The sequence below is a fragment of the Hydra vulgaris genome, chromosome 11 (assembly GCF_038396675.1).
Source record: "Hydra vulgaris chromosome 11, alternate assembly HydraT2T_AEP".
Lineage (NCBI taxonomy): Eukaryota > Metazoa > Cnidaria > Hydrozoa > Anthoathecata > Hydridae > Hydra > Hydra vulgaris.
Genome location: NC_088930.1, coordinates 20,497,501 through 20,517,500, shown reverse-complemented (window position 1 = coordinate 20,517,500; position 20,000 = coordinate 20,497,501). Strand labels below are relative to the sequence as shown.

General features: G+C 27.3%; 2 protein-coding genes across 2 annotated transcripts in view; both read left to right on the top strand.

Moving 5' to 3' along the window:
- The window catches only part of LOC136087506 (uncharacterized), an 8,372-nt gene extending 6,758 nt beyond the window's left edge, over positions 1-1,614 (top strand). Inside the window, exons 3-5 of the mRNA XM_065810397.1 lie at positions 124-829; positions 1,001-1,186; positions 1,266-1,614. Coding sequence (XP_065666469.1) covers positions 124-829; positions 1,001-1,186; positions 1,266-1,432 — 1,059 coding nt within the window. The 3' untranslated portion in view covers positions 1,433-1,614. The remainder of the gene's footprint in view (positions 1-123; positions 830-1,000; positions 1,187-1,265) is intronic.
- A 16,571-nt stretch (positions 1,615-18,185) lies between these two features.
- LOC136086914 (ATP-dependent DNA helicase pif1-like) lies at positions 18,186-18,869 on the top strand. The gene is made up of 2 exons (XM_065809413.1): positions 18,186-18,566; positions 18,804-18,869. The coding sequence occupies exons 1-2, from the start codon at positions 18,186-18,188 to the stop codon at positions 18,867-18,869; spliced, it is 447 nt and encodes a 148-aa protein (XP_065665485.1).
- The last annotated feature ends 1,131 nt before the right edge of the window (positions 18,870-20,000 follow it).

Here is a 20,000-nt window from a genome sequence, read left to right as displayed (position 1 = left end):
ACCATCATCGGTGAGGTCTGCATAATACCAGTCATGACTGGAAATTTATGTAAAAGTTTATTTTAATAAAGTCTTTATGATAGTTAGATAAACACATACTAATATAATATTGTTTTAAAACAGGACGGCGTACAAAATCACTCAGTAGAAGCTATTTTACACTACGAGGGTGCATCTAATAATGAACCTACAACCAATAAGCAAGTTTGTTTAAAAGGAAGTTCTTGTAAAGTTGTAAACTGCCCTTTTAAATACTTTCCTGAACATCTCAATCTTTGTTGCGTACTCATATCTGACCTTCACGATGCTGATGATGAAGATCCGTCTCCTATATTTACGGCTGACAGCAAAGAATATTTTTTGAACTTTGTATTTCCAGGTGACGAAATAACCCCTGGTGCTGTAAATGGAAGAAAGTTTGAGATTCCAGGAGTAAACTCTCTTACTCAAGGAGATGAAATTGATGGTTATGATTGTAAAAATCACGATTGTGGGCCTGATAAAGTTTGTTATTGCCATTATGAGCTAAAAATTCCACGTGATAAAACAATACAAATGACTTTTACAAACATTGGAAGTGGGGCAGGATGGGGGCATCCAATTCATCTGCATGGTCATAGTTTTTATGTCTTAAAAATGGATTATGCGCCTCAAAATATCACTACAGCTAAACTAATAAACGAAAAAGAGAATAAAGATATTGATTGTGGATTCGGCCAAAAATGTTGCAATGAACCAAAATGGAAAAACAAGCAGTGGGATAATGGAAATATTCCTGGTTTAAATTTGGTTAATCCTCCTCGAAAAGATACTCTGATAATACCAACAGGTAAATATTTTATATTAGAAATAAATTATAATACAAGTAATGTATAAATTTTTTGTATTATAATTTTAGCGGTCGTAAAAATAATATTGTAATAAGAATAGAAAAAAAAGAGAATAGAAAATAAAAAGCTTTAGAATTACAATCAACTATATTTTATACTTTTTAAATCAGACAACCCTGTGAAATGGTTTTTGCATTGTCATATTGAAGTGCACGCTTTAGATGGGATGGCTATGATTATATCAGAGGATGTTAACGAAGCGCCAGAGCCTCCAAAAGGTTTTTCAGTAATCAACAATTTTTATCACGACTTATCAAGAGATTACTTTTACATAAGGGATGATTCAATTGATATTGGTAAAGAAGTTGTCATCTATGTTTTTTTAACTTTTGTTTATATTAAGTATTTTTACTTATTTTGTTTGTTTTTGTTTAGGTGGCACTAAAGCTAATTTTTGGCGCAATATTGGTGTTGCATTTATTGTACTTTCTTCAATTCTTTTTATTATATCGATTGTAGTTTGCATAACATGTTGTCAGCAAAAAAAGAAGTTGAATCAAGGCAATGATGCGTACACAACTCCTTATAAGAATCTTAAATGAAATCTTTTTACTATTCTTTCCTGATGATCATATAATCTTTTTGATGAAATCGACGATCTTCATTAACTTTGTCTAAATGTTGTTTAAAGTTGTTTTAAAATTGTCTAAAACGTAAAATTACAAATAAATTATGTTACGAAAGGTGAACGAAGTATTTACGAAAGGTGAATTAGGTTTTTAAAAGGTGAACAAGGCATTTTTAATGTTTCTTTTATCTACTGATAAATATTGATTATCGATAATTATACTCTAATATTTTGATAAATATTTTATCCAATATTTTAAATTTATAAATTAGAATTAAAATATGTAAAAAAAAAGACCCTGGTAATTTAAGTTTAAAGTTTGGTTCGCAAATAATTTCAAAATAAGTAATGAAAAATACTTCAAAGTTATTGTATTGTCTCCATATATCTTAAAACATTTGATTGCCTTTTTCCGTACACATTTAATTAATTAGCGACCCTAAAGTTAAGCTTACTCGAATTCCAGTGTTCGCGACTCATTATTTCTAAATAATGGAAGTTTTTAAAAGAAATAGACAAAAAGTCTTTAATAGTTTAAAAATTATTTTTGAACAATGTTTGTAAAAAAAGCTTTAAAAGTTGATATACAAAAATCTAAGACTCCGTGCAAAAACTTTTGACAGTATTTATTGATCCTATTTGGAACTTCATGCTTATGTCACGTAAAAATTCCTACATTATCTGTTTGTAAAATATCTGCTATATTCACTTTCCGTTGTAGCTAAAAACTGAGACAAACTTAAAAAAAAATCAACACGACATTTTATGTTGTTTTTGCATTTATTTTGTAACAAATTATTTGTTTCGGGTGCATCATACTTTCAAAATTTTTTTAATTTGGAGGATCATTTTTAATGTGCTAATATTCCTTTTTAATACCATATAATTGAAAATAATATGGTAATTAATATTTTTTTTATATTAAAAATAAAGTCAATTTATTATTTAAATTAGTTTTGTTTTCAACAATATTTTTGTTTACAAATTTGCTAAAAAAGGACAGTTAATTTTTTTTTTGCGTTAAGCTTGGGTAGAGCTTTTTTATTAGTTATCCTTAAAAACCTTTCTTTCTCTTCAAATAATCAAACTAAAACAAGTAGTACGCCAAAACAAAGCATTGATTAAATCAAACACTGGTACTTCATAAATTACAGCCCTTTAAGAGATAAAGCTTCTTATTTGTATAAACATTTGCAACCTAACAGCTATTTTGAAACTGGAGGCATTTTTTTTTATCTTTATTTATAGAAATGAATAATTTTCTAGATTTTGTCATCTGAAATTGATATGAGAGTTAAATTTAGAAACTCCAATTGGGTAAATTGCATCTGATACCAATTGTGAGGACTTCAGAGTTAAATTAATGATGCAAGCAACTACTATTAAAGTTGGAAGTTACTGAAAGAGAAAAGATGAAGTTTATAAAGCAAGATAACGATTAACATATGACTTGGAAGATTGTAAATTATATGAATCAGGTAAACAAGATGAAGGAAGTGAGTTCTAAAGAACTGATGTTTGAGCAAAAAACGATATGAGAAAGAATTTTTGGAGCACTTAGGAGCAGTCATAGTAAAAGGATGAGATTTAGTTGATTGAAGAGTAACACCACAATTTAGTAGACGGCACAAGAGCTCTTTATAACAGCGCCCATTATAGCATTTATAGGAAAAAGAAAGAAAAGCAAAATTACGATGATGTGACAATGATTGAAGGTTGGCAGCAAGTGAAGGTCTAACAATGTTTACAATGCGTTTTTGTACCTTGTCTAAAAGAGAAAGGGCATCATTCCAAGATCCGCTCCAGATATGGTAACAGTATTCCATACATGGACGAGTTTGAGATTTACTGAGATAAAGAATAGAATTCGTATATAGAAAGTGGCGAGCATGATAAAGAGATGCAACATTAGCTGATGTTAATTTTCAAATGGATTTGATATATAGGTTCCAAGTAAGATCGAAAGTAAGAGTTAATCCTAGAGGACGAAGTGTAGATTACTCATCGAGTACATTACCGTTCATAAATATAGGAAGATTTATGTTATTGCAATAACAATTAGCTGAGAAAATTGAGTTTTATCTTAGTTAAAATCCACCAACCACTGAGAGACACGTGCTGCTGCAGAAGTGAGATCTTTTTCAAGCTCAAATGGCCCCTTCAAGTAACCAGAGAATGTTGGCTTCTTATCAAGACAAGAAAAAATGTGATCTAGCTTAGATCTAACAAACGAAGATGATTAACAAAAAAAAGTAGATCATTTATCACACATCCACATCTAATGCACGATACAACCTATCGGGTTTAACTGTTAACAAATCACTACCTTTATACAGTTATTTAGTTATTTAAACCTAGCGATTACTACCGTTAAGAAAATTACAGCGTTTAATACTGTAGATCGCATTATTTTGCTCCTTAAACTTAAACATGTTGCTCTATAAACGGAATAAATAACAGAGTTTTACAAGGGTTTTGAAACTATTTTTCAAATCGAAAATGATTTGTCTATTTTGATGATATATAACAAAAAACTTTGTTAGAAATATCCTGTGGTGTCCCTCAAGGTTCTATTCTAGGGCCACTTTTTTCTTGATTTATTTAAATGACTTTTATAAAGCATCAAATCTTTTTAGGTATCATGTTTGCAGATGATACCTAAATAATAATACTTCCCAATTCTATTCGACTATGAACGATGAATAGCAAAATGTATCAAATTGTTTCACATTTAATAAAATAACCCTAAACATAAACAAAGCAAAATGGATTCTATTTTTTCCCTTCTCCAAAAGACATTTCATACGCAAAAGTATGCCACAATTATTTATTGATCAAGTTCAAATAAACAGTGATTTTGTAACAAAATTTTTTGATATTTTTTTTTATGAAAACATCCAACGGAAACAACATATTATTTACATTTGCACTAAAGTGTCTAAAAGTATTTTAATCTTACACAATGCCAGAATATGTTTTAAATAAAAATTTTTAACACAACTTTATTTATTATTTGTTCACAGTTATATAAATTATGCAATTATTGCCAGGGGTAGCACAAGCAAAAGATAAGTCTTTACCGCAGGCAAAAGTCTTTACCGCAGTCAGAAACACGCAATGCGTTTATTTAACTTTGTAGATCGATTCTCACATAATTGATTCTCACAATATTGTTTATGGAAACGAGAATGCTCGATGTATACAAATTAAATGTATTTAATGTTTTATTTTCCATTTATATGTGGAAAAACGATTTAACCCCTTTAGCTTTTAAAGGTTTATTTATTTTGAAACCCATAAACAAATAGACCATTAAAAATAATAATTTTGCAAAAGAACCATTTTGTAAAGCAAGAATCAATCAATTGTGATTTCATATGGTGCACCATATCTCTGGGTTGTTTTACCAAATTTTGATTTTTTGATTACTTTTCCTTTCAAAATATTTTTGAACACTTTTGATAACGTAGTTATACAATTTATAATGAAATTTTACGATACAATATGAATATTCATATTTTGAGTATTATTTCTTCCTGGTATGGTAATCAGGGCTGGCGCGAGTATGTCACGTGGGCGTGGAGGGGGGGGGGGGACGCTGCCATTACAGTTTTTGCCAATAAAAAAAATGTCCTTGTTTCTTGATTTTTGCCGACTGATTGGTTTAATTTTTTCTTGGTTGGTCAAATTTAGACTGTCTGTCTAAAGTTGCCAACTAACCTTTTCCCTCCCTCCCTTTCCCCCCTTCCCCCCTCCTCTCGAACACACACACACACACCCTTCGCGCCGGTCTTGTAATACACGTTGTTGTAATACACGTTGTTATTGAAAAAAACTGGCGATAAGATCTATCTGACACCTTTGTTTGTGTTTTAACTTTTTTATCTAGAATTTGAATTTATCGGTCTAAGTTTTTACATGTAAAGGATTTTTTTACAAATAGAGCGAAAAAAAAAAAGATAAATAATACAAAATAACGTTGAAAAGAAAAAACTATTTTGATTGCATATTGATGACATAAACATAAATCATTTGAATTATAATAAACATGCTGGTAACTTAAGCAAACACTTCTTATTGATGATACAATACGGAAATACATTTTTCTATTACTTTAAACAAACCCACCGATGTTACTTCTGCAGACTTCTTTTCTGCCACTAAAGAGTCTTTAAATTTTTGTGAGGAGTGTTTATTTAGCAGCAATTGATTACAGCAATTGACATAATATTAACAATCTCAGTTCAAACATCATATTGACGAACTTAATTCATTTTCGAAATAAGGAATAATAAAAACAGACATATCTGACCACTTCCAAGCAAAGGCTAAAAAATTAACAACCTGAAAATAAAAAATCTTCAAAAGGAGTAGAAATAATTAATTTTCAAAAAAAATTTAAAAAATCAATTGCGGCAGAAAATTGGTCATAAATATATCACGAATGTAACTTCGGACACATTAACTCTGCCAACAAAAAATTTATAGAAATATTTCTAACCTAACGTAGTAATTACTTTCCATAAAAAGAAAAAGAAGAAAAAGTAGCTGGCTATAGAAAAGTTCTTAAAAAGTCAAAAAAAAAAAAAAAAAAAAGTACCGAATATTTACAAAATTATGTTCAAACATAGCGCATGTGTACAAGTTATAATATTTAAGAGTTTGAAAATCTTTATAATGAAATAGCTTAGTGGCCAAAATAAAACTTTGGAGGGGAGAGAGGGGGGGAGGGGGGGAGGGAAGAGTAGAAGAGAGCATAATTTCTAAGCTATAATTTCTAAGCTGTAACTTATGCATGTGTAAACCTTGACTAAGTCACTGTTTGCTAGAGCGCGCTTTTTCTCCAGTTTTTTTTGTTTGTGTTTGCCTTTTCAATCAAGTATTTTGTTATGGTAATATGACGCAACAAACATTTTTGGTATCCGCAAGGACATCGACTGCTATCTGATATAATTTGTATGATTAAAGGAGTGTTTATCAGATATAATATTTTTATGCGTTTTATCATGAATAAACTATTTGAAAAAAGATGGTAAGGAAAGCTAATCAATCTTCTACTATAGGTTGTGGGCACCCTAATAACCTCCTTTATGTTGCGTTGGTGTCCTACCCGCACAAGGATGATTCGAAAAATAAAATCTTATTCAATCAAATTAGTCCTTTAGAATAAGCTCGTAATTTTTTTTCAAACGTTAGTTTGACTTCACAAGATGTTTAAAAGTACATTTTTAAGTTGTTTTCAGAGCCAACTGGAGAACTCCACTTTTTTGAATCTCTTTCTTTTTTTTTTTACTTTTACTTTATCTTTTAAACTTTGATTTTACTTTATCTTAAGAGCATTTGTGTAGTCCCGATAAACATGCATGTTAAATTTGTTTCCTGGGCAAGGGGGGTCGTACCCTGATTTTTTTTCTCTAATGTTTCATTTTTCTTTAAAGTTGGGGTTTATGACATTTTAGAAAGAAAGATTTATTGCAAAAAAGCTTTGAAAAGGCGTTTTTTTTATCTAGTTGTTATAGTATTAATTTTATTGTCGAGAGGAAACAGATTAGTTGCCCTGATAAAAGTTTACCGTAAAGGAGCCGGGCATACTTTTAGCTATGCTGCTGCTTTTCGTTTTTTCGTCCCGAAGAGTACTCTAATCGGAGGTTGGGGGGGGGGGGAGAAGGGTCGTAAATATTTTTTGCCAATTAGAGACACGCACAAAAAAAATGGTCCTCGCTATTTGACATTTGCCAACTATGCTTCAAAACTTGCCAAATGAAATGCTAAATGTACAAATGGGCTAACTCAAATGCATATATAACAGCATGGGGTCGTAACAACTACTTCGACAGAAATGAAAGTTAGTTGTTGTTTGTTTTGTTTATTTATTAATAGCTATTCATAAAACTGTTGTCTGAAATAAACTAATTTCAATTAGTCTATTCCAGAACAAATATTCCTTTATTATTCTATTATCTAACAATTATTCTAGTTAGTCATTTCCAGTAATAACTTTCATTTTGGTTAGATTGGTTTTAAACAACAAATACGCTGAATAAAAGAAGCCAAAATACAAAACTTAGAATAAAATTGCAATATACAGAGCCATTTGCAAATCAAGAACAATAAACCAGACAGTCTTTTAAAAAAAACTTTTAAATAACTAATGTAAACAACATCGAGGTTAGTTTAAAAAAAAGAATTATAGTTAAAAATGTAAAAGTGAAAGTAACAAACTTAAAAAAATGTATACATTTTCATAACCACAACAACCGCTTATTTTAATTTATTTAATAAAGCGAATTTAGTAAAAACACACTTTCAAATTTAAATTTTTATGGTCGGTTGTGAAGAAAAGTGTCTTGTTGTTATTTTATCGTATAGATGAAATAACATCAAGTACTTTTTTTTTCAGTAAATTTTTGTTACTCTTTTTACTTTAAATTTTCAAAAATTAAAAAATTAAATTTTCCAAAATTAAAAGTAAAAATATTAACAAAAATGCAAATCACAGTATCTTAGCAACCAGATTCCAATCACATATTTAAATCCAGGCCCGTAGCAAGCTTTTTTGATTTTGTTTGAGAATTTAACTTTTTTGAGAATGTAATGACATGGAGCGAACTCCAAACATTTATATATTCATGTTTATGTAAAGCTTTTCAAAAGTATTGCAATAATCGGAGTCTGTTAACAATAAGCCCCTAAAATTTTTACCTTTATTTCATGCCATTAGCGTAAATGCGACAAGTTTATAACATTTATATATTCATTTTTTTTAACATTTTAAACTAAATTTAAGGTCATTAACAACTCTCTTATGTCATGCAACAACCTCTTAGTGTTCAAAAATTATGACCATATAAATTTTGAGTGACCTCCCCAATCATTAAGGGCATTTGAAATATAATCTTTAATTATGCTAAAAGTTCTACCGACAATCAAATTCTGTTCCTCATTCAAAAGCTCGAAGCGAAAGTAAATTTAAACAAATGAGGCGGACTTAAAATTTGTCGAAGAATAACGAAGAAAATTAAGTTTTTATAAGTGACTATAGTCGACAAGATCATTTGTATTTTTCAAGCAATATTATAATATTGTTCAGATTCTTCTTCTTATTATTATTAATTTGATAATTAACAAATTAATTTTTTTTCAAATTTAATTTCGTCATTGATTTTTTGTTTTATTTTATTAGGTATAGACATTCTTTAATGCAGTGGTTGATTTTTAATTTTTATTTTGTATTTTTCTAAATTTGCCGTTACGTATTATTGCTTTTCTTTTGTAAAATGACAGGGGCAAGATAAAGACAAAAATAGTCTTATTGCCAAGCCCCTAAATATCCGTAAATAATAAAGTCTTTAAAAACTTGTCATTAAAAATTGATGATCATGTATTTTTCTGAAGTTTGAGTTTAATAAATTTATTTTAGTAGACAATTATAGTTTAGTATTTTTTGGGAATATATCTAAAAATTAATATATATGTAGCTGAAATACGAAATTCTCCTGTTTTAGTATGTTAATTAAAAAAAAGAGAAATCCTTTTTTAAAAAAACATACTAAAACTGTAGAAATATTGCATAAATAGAAATTTTGAACAATTTTATTTTTTTCACATAAATAAAATGGTTTAAAAAATATCATCCATGAAAATATAAATTAAACAAAATAAAAGAATTAATTTTAAATTGATTTAAATACAAGTATTGCGTGGTATTATACCACGTCAAAAGCAATGCAAAAATGTTTCATAATTTGAAAATGCGGCGATTCCTTTTATCACCAAGCCGATTGGAATTACTTAATCAACAGCATCTTTAACAAATAGTATTATTAATAGTTACGTACAAATGAGGTCTTTTAATGTGTTGTTAAAAACCATATTAAACTCATTTAAAGACTTTATGGTAACCAATAATATATGTAATAATGCCAATAATGATAATGTAAAATACCAATAATGATGTCTACTTGCATAAATTTTGGGATGGAATATTATTATAGTTATGAAAAACCAATGATTTTGGTTAATAAATATACTTTTGGTAATTAAAACATACTTAAGCCCCAAACTTAAGTATGTTCTTGTTTATATCACATTAGAATGTTTAGAAATGTTGAAACAACCACTTTATTCGGTTTTAAACTTTATATAATCATAACCTTTGAATTTTGAATTTTAAAACATATCAACTTAAATTAGTGTAAGAAAATAAAAAATACAAGTTACTAATTTGTTGCCTCACATTTGGAGTAGAGATGGTAAATGTTTTAGGATTTTTTCCAATCACCACAAGTTTTATTTTTTTAATTTACGTATAAATCATTGCTTAGCTTCAGCTCGGGTTATGCGTGTATTACACAGTGGCGTAGCAAAGTATTTTTGGTCAGTTGATATACGTGACCAAGGTGTCCAATATCTGTTTCTCTGGAACAATGACTATTTTAAAAACAAAACAAAAAAACTCTTTAAATTTATCTTTGGGCTCCTAAACCTTGCGGCTCTAGGTTCAGTTACCTGTGGGACCGTAAGTTTTGCCACTACTGGCCTTGAGGTAGCTAAGCCACTGATACTACACGCAGATAAAGATATTTAGTTAAAAAGATCTAAATTTTCCATGCCCATATATAAGTATCCTATTGGTAAATGCGCCTTCTGCCAAATGCCTTCTTTCAGCTTTGTCTAAATTCCAATCCTTTCGAATGGTTGACCTGACAGTGAATATTTTTGAGATAGTTTGATTCAGAGAATGGTTATTATAGCTAAAACTATCATGGACAAGAATTAGAGAGGGTTTAATTCGTGGGCAGAAACCTATTGTTGATATTTTCAAACTTCAGAGGGAAGAAATACCTAAAACCGCGTAAATCAAATGTTGCGGCAAACTAAATGTTAGTGACTTAAAGTTTTACTTTTTTGCATTACTTTTGTACAAGATGCTGTCAAAGTTATTGTAAAATATAAGTAAATTTATTTACTTACTTTCTATAAATTACTTTTAATTTACTTTACAGATTTTATAAAATATAAGCTTATGCAATTTAAGTTTAATTTTATATAATTTATTTTTAATAAAGATTTGTTATTACTTTTAAAATAAAAAACTCCTACATAAAATATATTATTTTAATTTGTATATTTAATTTACATTTGGTAGCATATTACTTTGATGTAATTTATTTTCATATGCAAGTTTTTTTTTATATATAATTTTTTTTAATTCGTTACTTTTATAGGTAAATGTAAATTACAGTACAGGTAAATGTAATAAATCGTCGTTGGCCAGGTAATATCTCACTTGTGTAAAAAGCAAAATTTTACAGGAGACTGAAAAAACTATATATTTCAATGAAATGAGGTTTTAAAAGTAAGAGTAAAAAACAAATAACTAACAAATTATATTATAATTTCTCACTTGTGTAAAAAGCAAAATTTTACAGGAGACTGAAAAAACTATATATTTCAATGAAATGAGGTTTTAAAAGTAAGAGTAAAAAACAAATAACTAACAAATTATAATATAATTTGTTAGTTATTTGTTTTTTACTCTTACTTTTAAAACCTCATTTCATTGAAAAATATAACAAATTATAATATAATTTGTTAGTTATTTGTTTTTTACTCTTACTTTTAAAACCTCATTTCATTGAAATATATAGTTTTTTCAGTCTCCTGTAAAATTTTGCTTTTTACACAAGTGAGATATTACCTGGCCAACGACGAAATGTTTTATAGGTAAATGTAAATTACAGTACAGTACTGTATGAAGAGCTTTTATGTTATGTAATGTAATTTTCAAAAGTAATTAACTTTTAAATGTAAAAGTTAACAGCTTTTTCATGTAACATACTTTTACATGAAAAGGTAAATTACTTTTTGATGTAATCTTCCTTTGCGTAACTTACGTTTGAAAGTAAAAAAACTTACATTATAAAGTAAAAGTCGTTTCAAATAAATTAATTACTTTTACGGAAATGTAAATTTACATAAAACGTTTAAAATTACTTCATACTTTACTTTTTGATATATATTTACGTAGTCGTATAAGTGACAAAAAAGTAAATAAAAGAGCCATCCCAAGTCCGCAGACGTTCAAGCATTTTATTCCAAATCAATATGAAGATATAATAATAGTAATAAAAATATTAATAATAAAAACCATGATCATTTTCTTGTGTACCATACTTATTTAAAACCGCTTGTATTCCAACACTAGATACATGATCTTGTGTTGCAACAAGATCTGGAAGTACTGTACATACACTTTGAGAAAACTTACTATTTGACACAATAAACCTTAGTACAACTATCTTCCCTTGACGAAAAAGGGAAGAAGAAGTACCACATCCAAGCCATGCATGGAAAAACTAAACATTTTTCACAAGATTTAATAGATTTGACGCGACGTTCTTTATACTTATGATTGTTTTTATTGATACTCTTCTTAGCTTCGCGGCGCTGAAAAAGATCGCACATTGTTTGATACCACATATGAACCAATATCACAAAAACGTTTATATTATCAGCAATAATAGTAACATGTTTTCAGTTTTGTACAAGTCCAATTCCTTTGTGGCATTAGTTCTGTAAGTATGCCCTTTTCATTCCACTACAATATCACTTTTTTCTCTTAGCTTCATTCTCAATGCTTTGATCAAAGCAGTTTTAATATTGCAGTTTGACAGAAATTCAGACTTTTCGCATTAATTTGTTTGGAATGCAATGTCGTCAAACCTTTTCTCTCTCCTTTGATGTTTGTAATCTTCAAATAATGGTTTGTAAGCATCATAAAAAATGGAGATATTTCTACCATACTTTTTTGCAATATATATACAATATTGTTCCATGATGTTTGAATAGGTAACAGGAAGATACCAAAAAAACTCAATTCACCAAAGCTCCTCGGTTAAAAATATAGGCTGTTTTATTTATTGTAGTTTATTTAATCGCCTTTATATAATACCAGACTTGTAATGTATAATTTCAGTTTTGTAAATTAACAACTATTAATTGTTTTTCAACTTTTTATCCCAAGATGTCTTTGATTGTGTGTACTGACTTATATAGTTTAATGTGATGATTTTAATTGTTAAAATTGTTGATTCCTACATGAGTTTTCTATCAAGCTCTGAATTGTTGGATTTTCTCATTAAGCTATTTGTAAAAAGGAATTTGGGTTAATTTATATTTAAAGCAATTAGATGTATGTTCTGCCCTGTAAATTAGTATAATTATTGTATGGAACAAAACATGAGAGTCAACGTAAACTATATTGCCATTGACCGCTGGCAGCAATTTGGTAAGAGTTTTGGCCTGCTTTGAATGCATGATAATTGCTTGGTTGGCTACAATATTATCAAAACTGTTTTAAATCTCCAAACCAAGAATTTCTGCTCAATCGCAATTGATCTTTTAATCTATATCAGCATCAGACCAGTAAATATACATCAAATTATTGAGTCTTGAAACTGGAAAGGATTAAACAGCTGTTCTTAAATGTTTTAAAATCTTTAGTATCTCTTTTTTGCCGTGACTTACAAGATGACAATGACAGTGACTCACCAGTTTCACGTGACTCTCCAGATTCACGTGACTCGCCAGATTCACAATGTTGCTGACTACTCTCAAAACGATGCTTTGTCAGTGTTGACATTGAATCATGATATGCTCCTCATCCGTGCAAAATATTAACGCTAAGGTGTTTTGTAATCTTAGATATACCTTTTTCTCTAGTTAAACCTCCGATGCTTTTCATTGATCTCATTAGGCCTCCCAGTTGCGAACTGCGCGTCTGATGGAAAGGTGACTGCTCATGAAGTGCATAGATTGAAGTTTATAAAGTGCAAAAATTGAAGATATAAATGAGTGCTTTTGGCATTTAAGTATCCCGTTGCGGAAAATAAATTAGACATAAGGCTTATGGCTTCCAGATGTTCTTACCAGTTCTGATGAAGTTTTTAACAACGCTAGAGTATTCTAAATATTGCAACCATAGTTAAGTTTTTCTGGATGAACTTGAAAGCTGTAAGCTCAAATTTTCAACAAAGTTTTGAACCTTATGATTGCAATGCTATTTTTTATATCTTCTAAATCCAAATTTCCTTGAACCAGATCTTGATGCATATTTTTTAGGGAAGTTGAGCCAACTTCATCTTTAGCGGCTTTTTCAGAAAGTCAATCAAGATGGATTCAACAAATATATATATATATATATATATATATATATATATATATATATATATATATATATATATATATATATATATATATATATATATATATATATATATATATATATATATATATATATATGTATATATATATATATATATATATATATATATAAATATTAATACGCTAATGAATATTATTAGTGCTCGTAGTTACGCATAGTTACGCCTATTGTTCGTATTGTTACTTACGGTTCTGTATTCTGTACAATACACTATATCTTAGTTTTTAAATAGTTTCTAGACATTTTTTATGCGCGGTTATATGTTCCATGCGGTCTTTCGAGTAGGGTCTGCAAGCGAATTAGAGCTGATGTACTTTTATTCTCAAGAAGAATTGATGTTGTTCATTGTTTAAAATAAAAATTTAAATAATCGTTTGTTTGTTGTTGGTAGTTTTTATTTTTATAATTTTTATAGCCTGTTTTCATTTTTTTTAAAAAGTTAGATTATTTATAGATTAAGATTATGAGATTATTTATAGACTAAGATTGTTAGATTATTTATAGATTAAGATTATTTTTTGTAGAAAGAATAAAATTTTATTTATGTATTTAATATGAAAAGTTAAATAAAATAAGACTGTTGTTTGTGGTCATGTAAGTTTATATACATAAGTTTGCGTTTATTTCAATCTATATTATATTTCTCTATATCTATATATTTTATATTCTTAGGAAAAATAAAAAGGAATAGAAAAATTAAAAAAAATTCTTCTGGAATTTGTCAAAAGAATGTTGTGTCATGCTTCATTTTAAGGTATCTGTATTTTTGTTTATTAGAAATTTTTGAATTTGTTCTTAAATGGTTTCATCTTTTTCATTCCAATGTTGTGAATTGTAGTCTGCATTCTTTGTTACATTAAAAATAATTGATCCTAATAAATGTTGTTTTATAGTTGTTAAAGGTTTGCATATGTGTTTATACTATGCTCAAAGTTAAAAAGGTTTTGATAAATACGTTTATGTGATGATATATGTTATATAGTTGTTTTATAAATGTGTTTATATAAATGTTTTTATAATAGTATAAAATGTATTTTATCTAATGAGTACATGATTGTTAAATGAGGTGTTTTTATATGTTATATAAAATTTGAAAAAATATTGTATTTTATAGTTAGTATAACTATAACACACAATATATTTGAGATATAGATCTTGAGCAAGATTCGTCAACCTTACCAGTCAAGCGGTGTTACTGCTTCAGGTCTAAGTGTAGTCTAGCCTTCAATATAACTATTCTGAAAATACATAACATCTTTAATAATTTTTTGTGTAATGTTTTTACCTTTGGCTTATCTTTATGTTAGTGTCTGTTGTTAAAAATGATTAATAGGTAGTTTCATTATAAGAACTCGCTGCTTTTGTTTCTTAGTATAAATACATTAATATAATTTCTTCAAGCAGAAACATAAATTAGAGACTTTTATCTGAAATAGCACAGTGAATATTATTATTATTAGTGCGCATAGTTATACCTATTGTTCGATATTAGTTACAATTCTGTATTCTGTAAAATACACTATTTCTTAGTTTTTAAGTAGTTTCCAGACTTTTCTTAACCAAGTGTTTTCTTAAAGAAGTCATGACCTTTTATGGTACGAGTTAAAAATGTTTAAGTTGACATTAGGTAGATAATGTTTAGTAGATTAAATTGATAGGTAATATAAAATCTTTTAAAAATTTTATTAAGTAATTAGTTTATTGTAATCTTTTTTTAAATTGTACTTTTAAATTTAAAGCTTCGTGTTATAGATGTTAATATTTTTTTTTTTTTTTTTTTTTATATTTTTTTATTTCGCCGTTTAATAACTTTTACAATTTACAAGCTTTATAAATAAAATAAAAAAACTGGCGGGGCAAGTAGAAGACATTATTTTGTCTTATCACCGAGCCCCAATCGTACGTATTTACAATAGCCGGATAATATATTTATACTTTACAAACTATTTATTAAAAATTATATATGTAAAAATAAATAACAATTAGTTTAAGAAATACTTCAAGAACAATATTCATGTTAAGAGTAATAATCAAGTAAACAAGAAAAACTGAAAGAAAACTAAAAAACAAAAACAAAAAATAAATAAATTAATTAAAGAGCACGTATTTTCAAGAGCCACACTATATACGTATATTATACAAAGTATTTGTTGAAGAATATGAAAATAAAATTTTTAACAATTTGTAATAAAGTAATATTTAAATAAAGAACAAAAAATTCAAAATAAAAGAGTACCTAATTTAAAAAAAAAACCGTTTTATGTGTGTATATTTCTAACCAATTTAATTAAAAGTAAAATAAATAACAACTCATTAATAGTTAAGTAAAATGTTGAAAAACTAAGATTTCACCAATAACTTTTAAGATTAGAGGAAACACCATAACTCAAATAATGAAAAAACTAACAAACAAAAATTGATAAATTCTGATACATATTTTATATAATTGATTTTTAGTTTAAAAGAGGCATTTAAAATCGGATATATTAAAATCCATATGTAATAACACCTGTTTCGATTCTTTTTTAAACTGATGTATACTAACTTTTTCCGTATTTGCAATATTAGGAAACTTTTTCCACAAATAGGGTCCACGATATTGAATTGAATATGTAATTTGTTTTGAATTATATTTAGGGACAATGTAGTTATTATTTGAAAATTTTGTCGGATATTTATGCTCTACTTTTTCAAAATAGGACTGAAATATTTTAGGAGATAGTCCCATTTTTGTTTTATACATAAACATTAAAACTTGATGTAAGTTTATTTTATAAACATTTAATGCGCCCAGTATACGCAGAAGAGGCTCGCATGGTACAATTTTATCAGCTCCAAATAATATTCTGCAGGCATGTTTTTGTTTACTGTACAATTTTTTTAATTTTGTATGATTTGTACTTGCCCATGCAATATTACAATAAATCAAATGACAATGAATGAAAGAAAAATATAAACTTTTTAAAGATTTATTATTTAGAAATGGTTTAGCCCTATATATCATGGCAATATTTTTTGATAACTTTTTCTCAATGCTTTTTATATGATCACTCTAACGTAAATGTTCATCTAATATTACGCCCAAAAAGTTAACTGAAGTTTCTCTTTTAATGTTAGCGTTATTGATTATTAGATTTGGGAGTGTAATTGGAATATTTTCTAATTTATTTACTTTATGAAATAAAATAAATTTGGTTTTCTCCACATTTAGAGACAGTTTATTACTTATAAACCATTCATTAACCTTACCCAACTCTTCGTTAGCTGTTTCAAAAAGTGTTTTAATATCTCTGTGAGAATAAAAAAGATTGGAGTCATCTGCAAAAAAAATGTATTGAAAATAATATTGAAATTAATAAATAATATTGAAAATATAAGATACTATAATTCTTAGATGGGGTCTACCGTTAAAAGATATTTATGGGTAATTTCATGCTTTCACATGCTTTTAATAATTTGGATAAAAGCCATGACAATATTTTGTTATAAATAAAATTTATCTATAGCATTGTTAAAACCTTTGCTCTTTGAAAAAAATGTTTCTGGCTTTTCAAAAAGTGTATAATAATTTTCTTGCATGAATGAATTGTGGTTTAGGATATAATTGTGTTATTATATGTTTGTTTTTCTATATTTAATATACCATTAATCATTTTCATACATTTTTATTTAAGTTTAATTGTTTATAATTTATTAAGATTTAGATTATTAGAAAATTCATGTTTACAGAGTTGTTATTAATCATAATCGAGTTGTTGTACCAAGGAAATTGTAGAGGTTTATTTATAAAATGTACTATATATGTTATAAAGAAAATTTTGGATTTCATATGTTTTCACTAATAAATAGTTCAATATATATATATATATATATATATATATATATATATATATATATATATATATATATATATATATATATATATATATATATATGTATATATATATATCCTTGGAGTTGCAGCAGCATCATAGTTTGTGTGTTGGAAGGGGGGGGGGGAGATTTACAAACCCGCGTTAATAACCTGTTTTGTACAAAACCCATTTATAAGTTTTATAATGCGTTTTGTTCAATATTTTCTCCCAACACATTAACTATGACGCTGTTCGCGACTCCAAGGATATATGTATGTATATATATGTATGTATATATATATATTTTTTTTTTTATTAGAAACACTTTACTGTTTCTAATAAAAAAGGATATTTGTTTATTTTCTAAAATTTTTTATTAGAAACAAAATAAATTTTAACTTTTTTTTATAAGCCTTTGCTAATATGGTTGCAGGTTTTTCTTAACTTTAATTAAATAAACTTAAGAAAAAGTAGTACAGGTGTATTACTTTTGATGATGGCAAATTAATTTTATTTTCCATTTATTTGGTTTCTTTATTTGATAATTTTTCGAATAAGATTTTTTTAGTTATTTATTAAGTTTTTTTATTTTATTGTTAACTTTAGAGTAGTAAAACAAAGAAATAATTTGTGTTGCTTTGATAAATATGTTTAATGATAATGATGACATTGAAATGGATGATAGGCTAAATGAAGTTATGTATTTACAAGACGATGTAAGTGCTCTTCAAAATAATTATATTGATGCAGAGGTTTTGACAGGTGTTTCCGGTAATAAACGGGTTTTTGTTCCTCGAATTCACTTGGCTCCATCAGATTCTAATTTACCTTTTGTTCTGAAACGTCGTCAGTTTCCTGTCAGATTGGCTTATTCAATGACAATTAATAAAAGTCAAGGTCAAAAATTTGATAGAGTTGGGGTATATCTCAAAAAACCGTGTTTCTCTCATGGTCAACTATATGTTGCATGTTCAAGAACTAGAGCATTTAATAGTTTTTTTTCAAAATTGATAAACATCTCATTCAAGGTATGATAGGTGGAAAGTGTTACACAAATAATGTTATATTTTCTAATGTTCTTAATTTATACTCTTTAGATTTTCATTTTGAAAGTTTACTGTTTGTAGGTTGTGAGCACATTTTGTATGTATAACTTTATTTATTATTTTAATATTTTTTTCGTAGTTTTTGATAAATATACCTGTCATTTAATATTGTTATAAAATGTGTTTATATTTGTTATATAAAACCATATTTGTTTATAGTTGTATATATGTCAAAATTATGTTGTTTCCATGTTTTCAAAGTGGTGTGACTTGGCATTATGTTGAGCAAGATTGATAACCTTGCCAGCCAAGCGGTGTACTTATAGCAGAGGTGTGACTTGGCAGTATTTAGTGCCTGGCGGTGTTACTGCTTTAGAGCTAGGTTGTGTTGTCTATCCTTTTTTTCATTATTCTGGAAACACATAGTATCTGTTAATGTTTAGCTTAATGTTTATGAGAGAGTATGCAACCTTGATCTTTAAATCTAGGGCGTTTTAATGCCCTAAATTTGAAGTAATTGAATAACTAATATTGAATATAAAAGCAAATATACTTTTATGTATTTATATGTTTAGTAAAAAGATAAATATAGTTAACTTAAAATTGGTTTTCTAATTTTGTCTTTCATATTTTAATTTGGTTTGTTATTTTCGCTGGATTTTAGGATCAAGGGTGTAAATATTCTATTGTTATGTGTTATTGTTGTGATGTTTTGTGTTGATAGACTTTTTGGCTTACCTTAACGTTGGTGTCTATTGTTAAAAATGAATAATTGGTAGTTTCATTATTGGAACTTACTGCTTTTATTTATTTACTAAAAGCCAAGACAACATTTTGCTAAAAATGCAATTTATATCTTAATTTGATTTTTATTTTTTTTTTAGTATTGTTAATCCTTTTGTACTTGGAAACAGATTTTATAGTTACATTTTCGATAAATGTTTATATTAACTGCCATGTCAACATAAGTTACTATAAATAGGTAAATCGATTTTGAGTTTTTATGTAGTTTTTTATTTTTATTTATTTTTTTGTAATTATGGTATCATAATTCCTTTTTTTTTTTCTTTAAGATTTAAGATTGACGCATTTATACGATTTATAAAAAAAAACCTGATTTCCTTTTATTGTAAATTTTTGTCATTTAAAATGATATAAATATATGCAATTAGTTCAATTTTTTTTAAATTTCTCTTTTTTATGCCTAATAATTTGTTGTACGTAACTTACGGGATGTTTTTAAAGAGGGGTCGCAACTAAAAACAAACTAAAAACCTATAAATACATGGAGAATATTGTCGTTTTGCGCATTTGTCAAATACGAAGTTACTTAAATTTTATAACGGGTTTAACTAATTAAATAGCTTAGTTTGCATTTGCGACACTTTTGAGGAAAGAAAATATTCTTATATATGT

Excerpts from the sequence above, each read along its gene's own strand:
- LOC136086914 (XM_065809413.1), top strand. The coding sequence starts at position 18,186 with ATGTTTAATGATAATGATGACATTGAAATGGATGATAGGCTAAATGAA. Across the intron at positions 18,567-18,803 it reads TGATAAACATCTCATTCAAG|TTGTATATATGTCAAAATTA; the intron begins GTATGATAGGTG and ends ATTTGTTTATAG.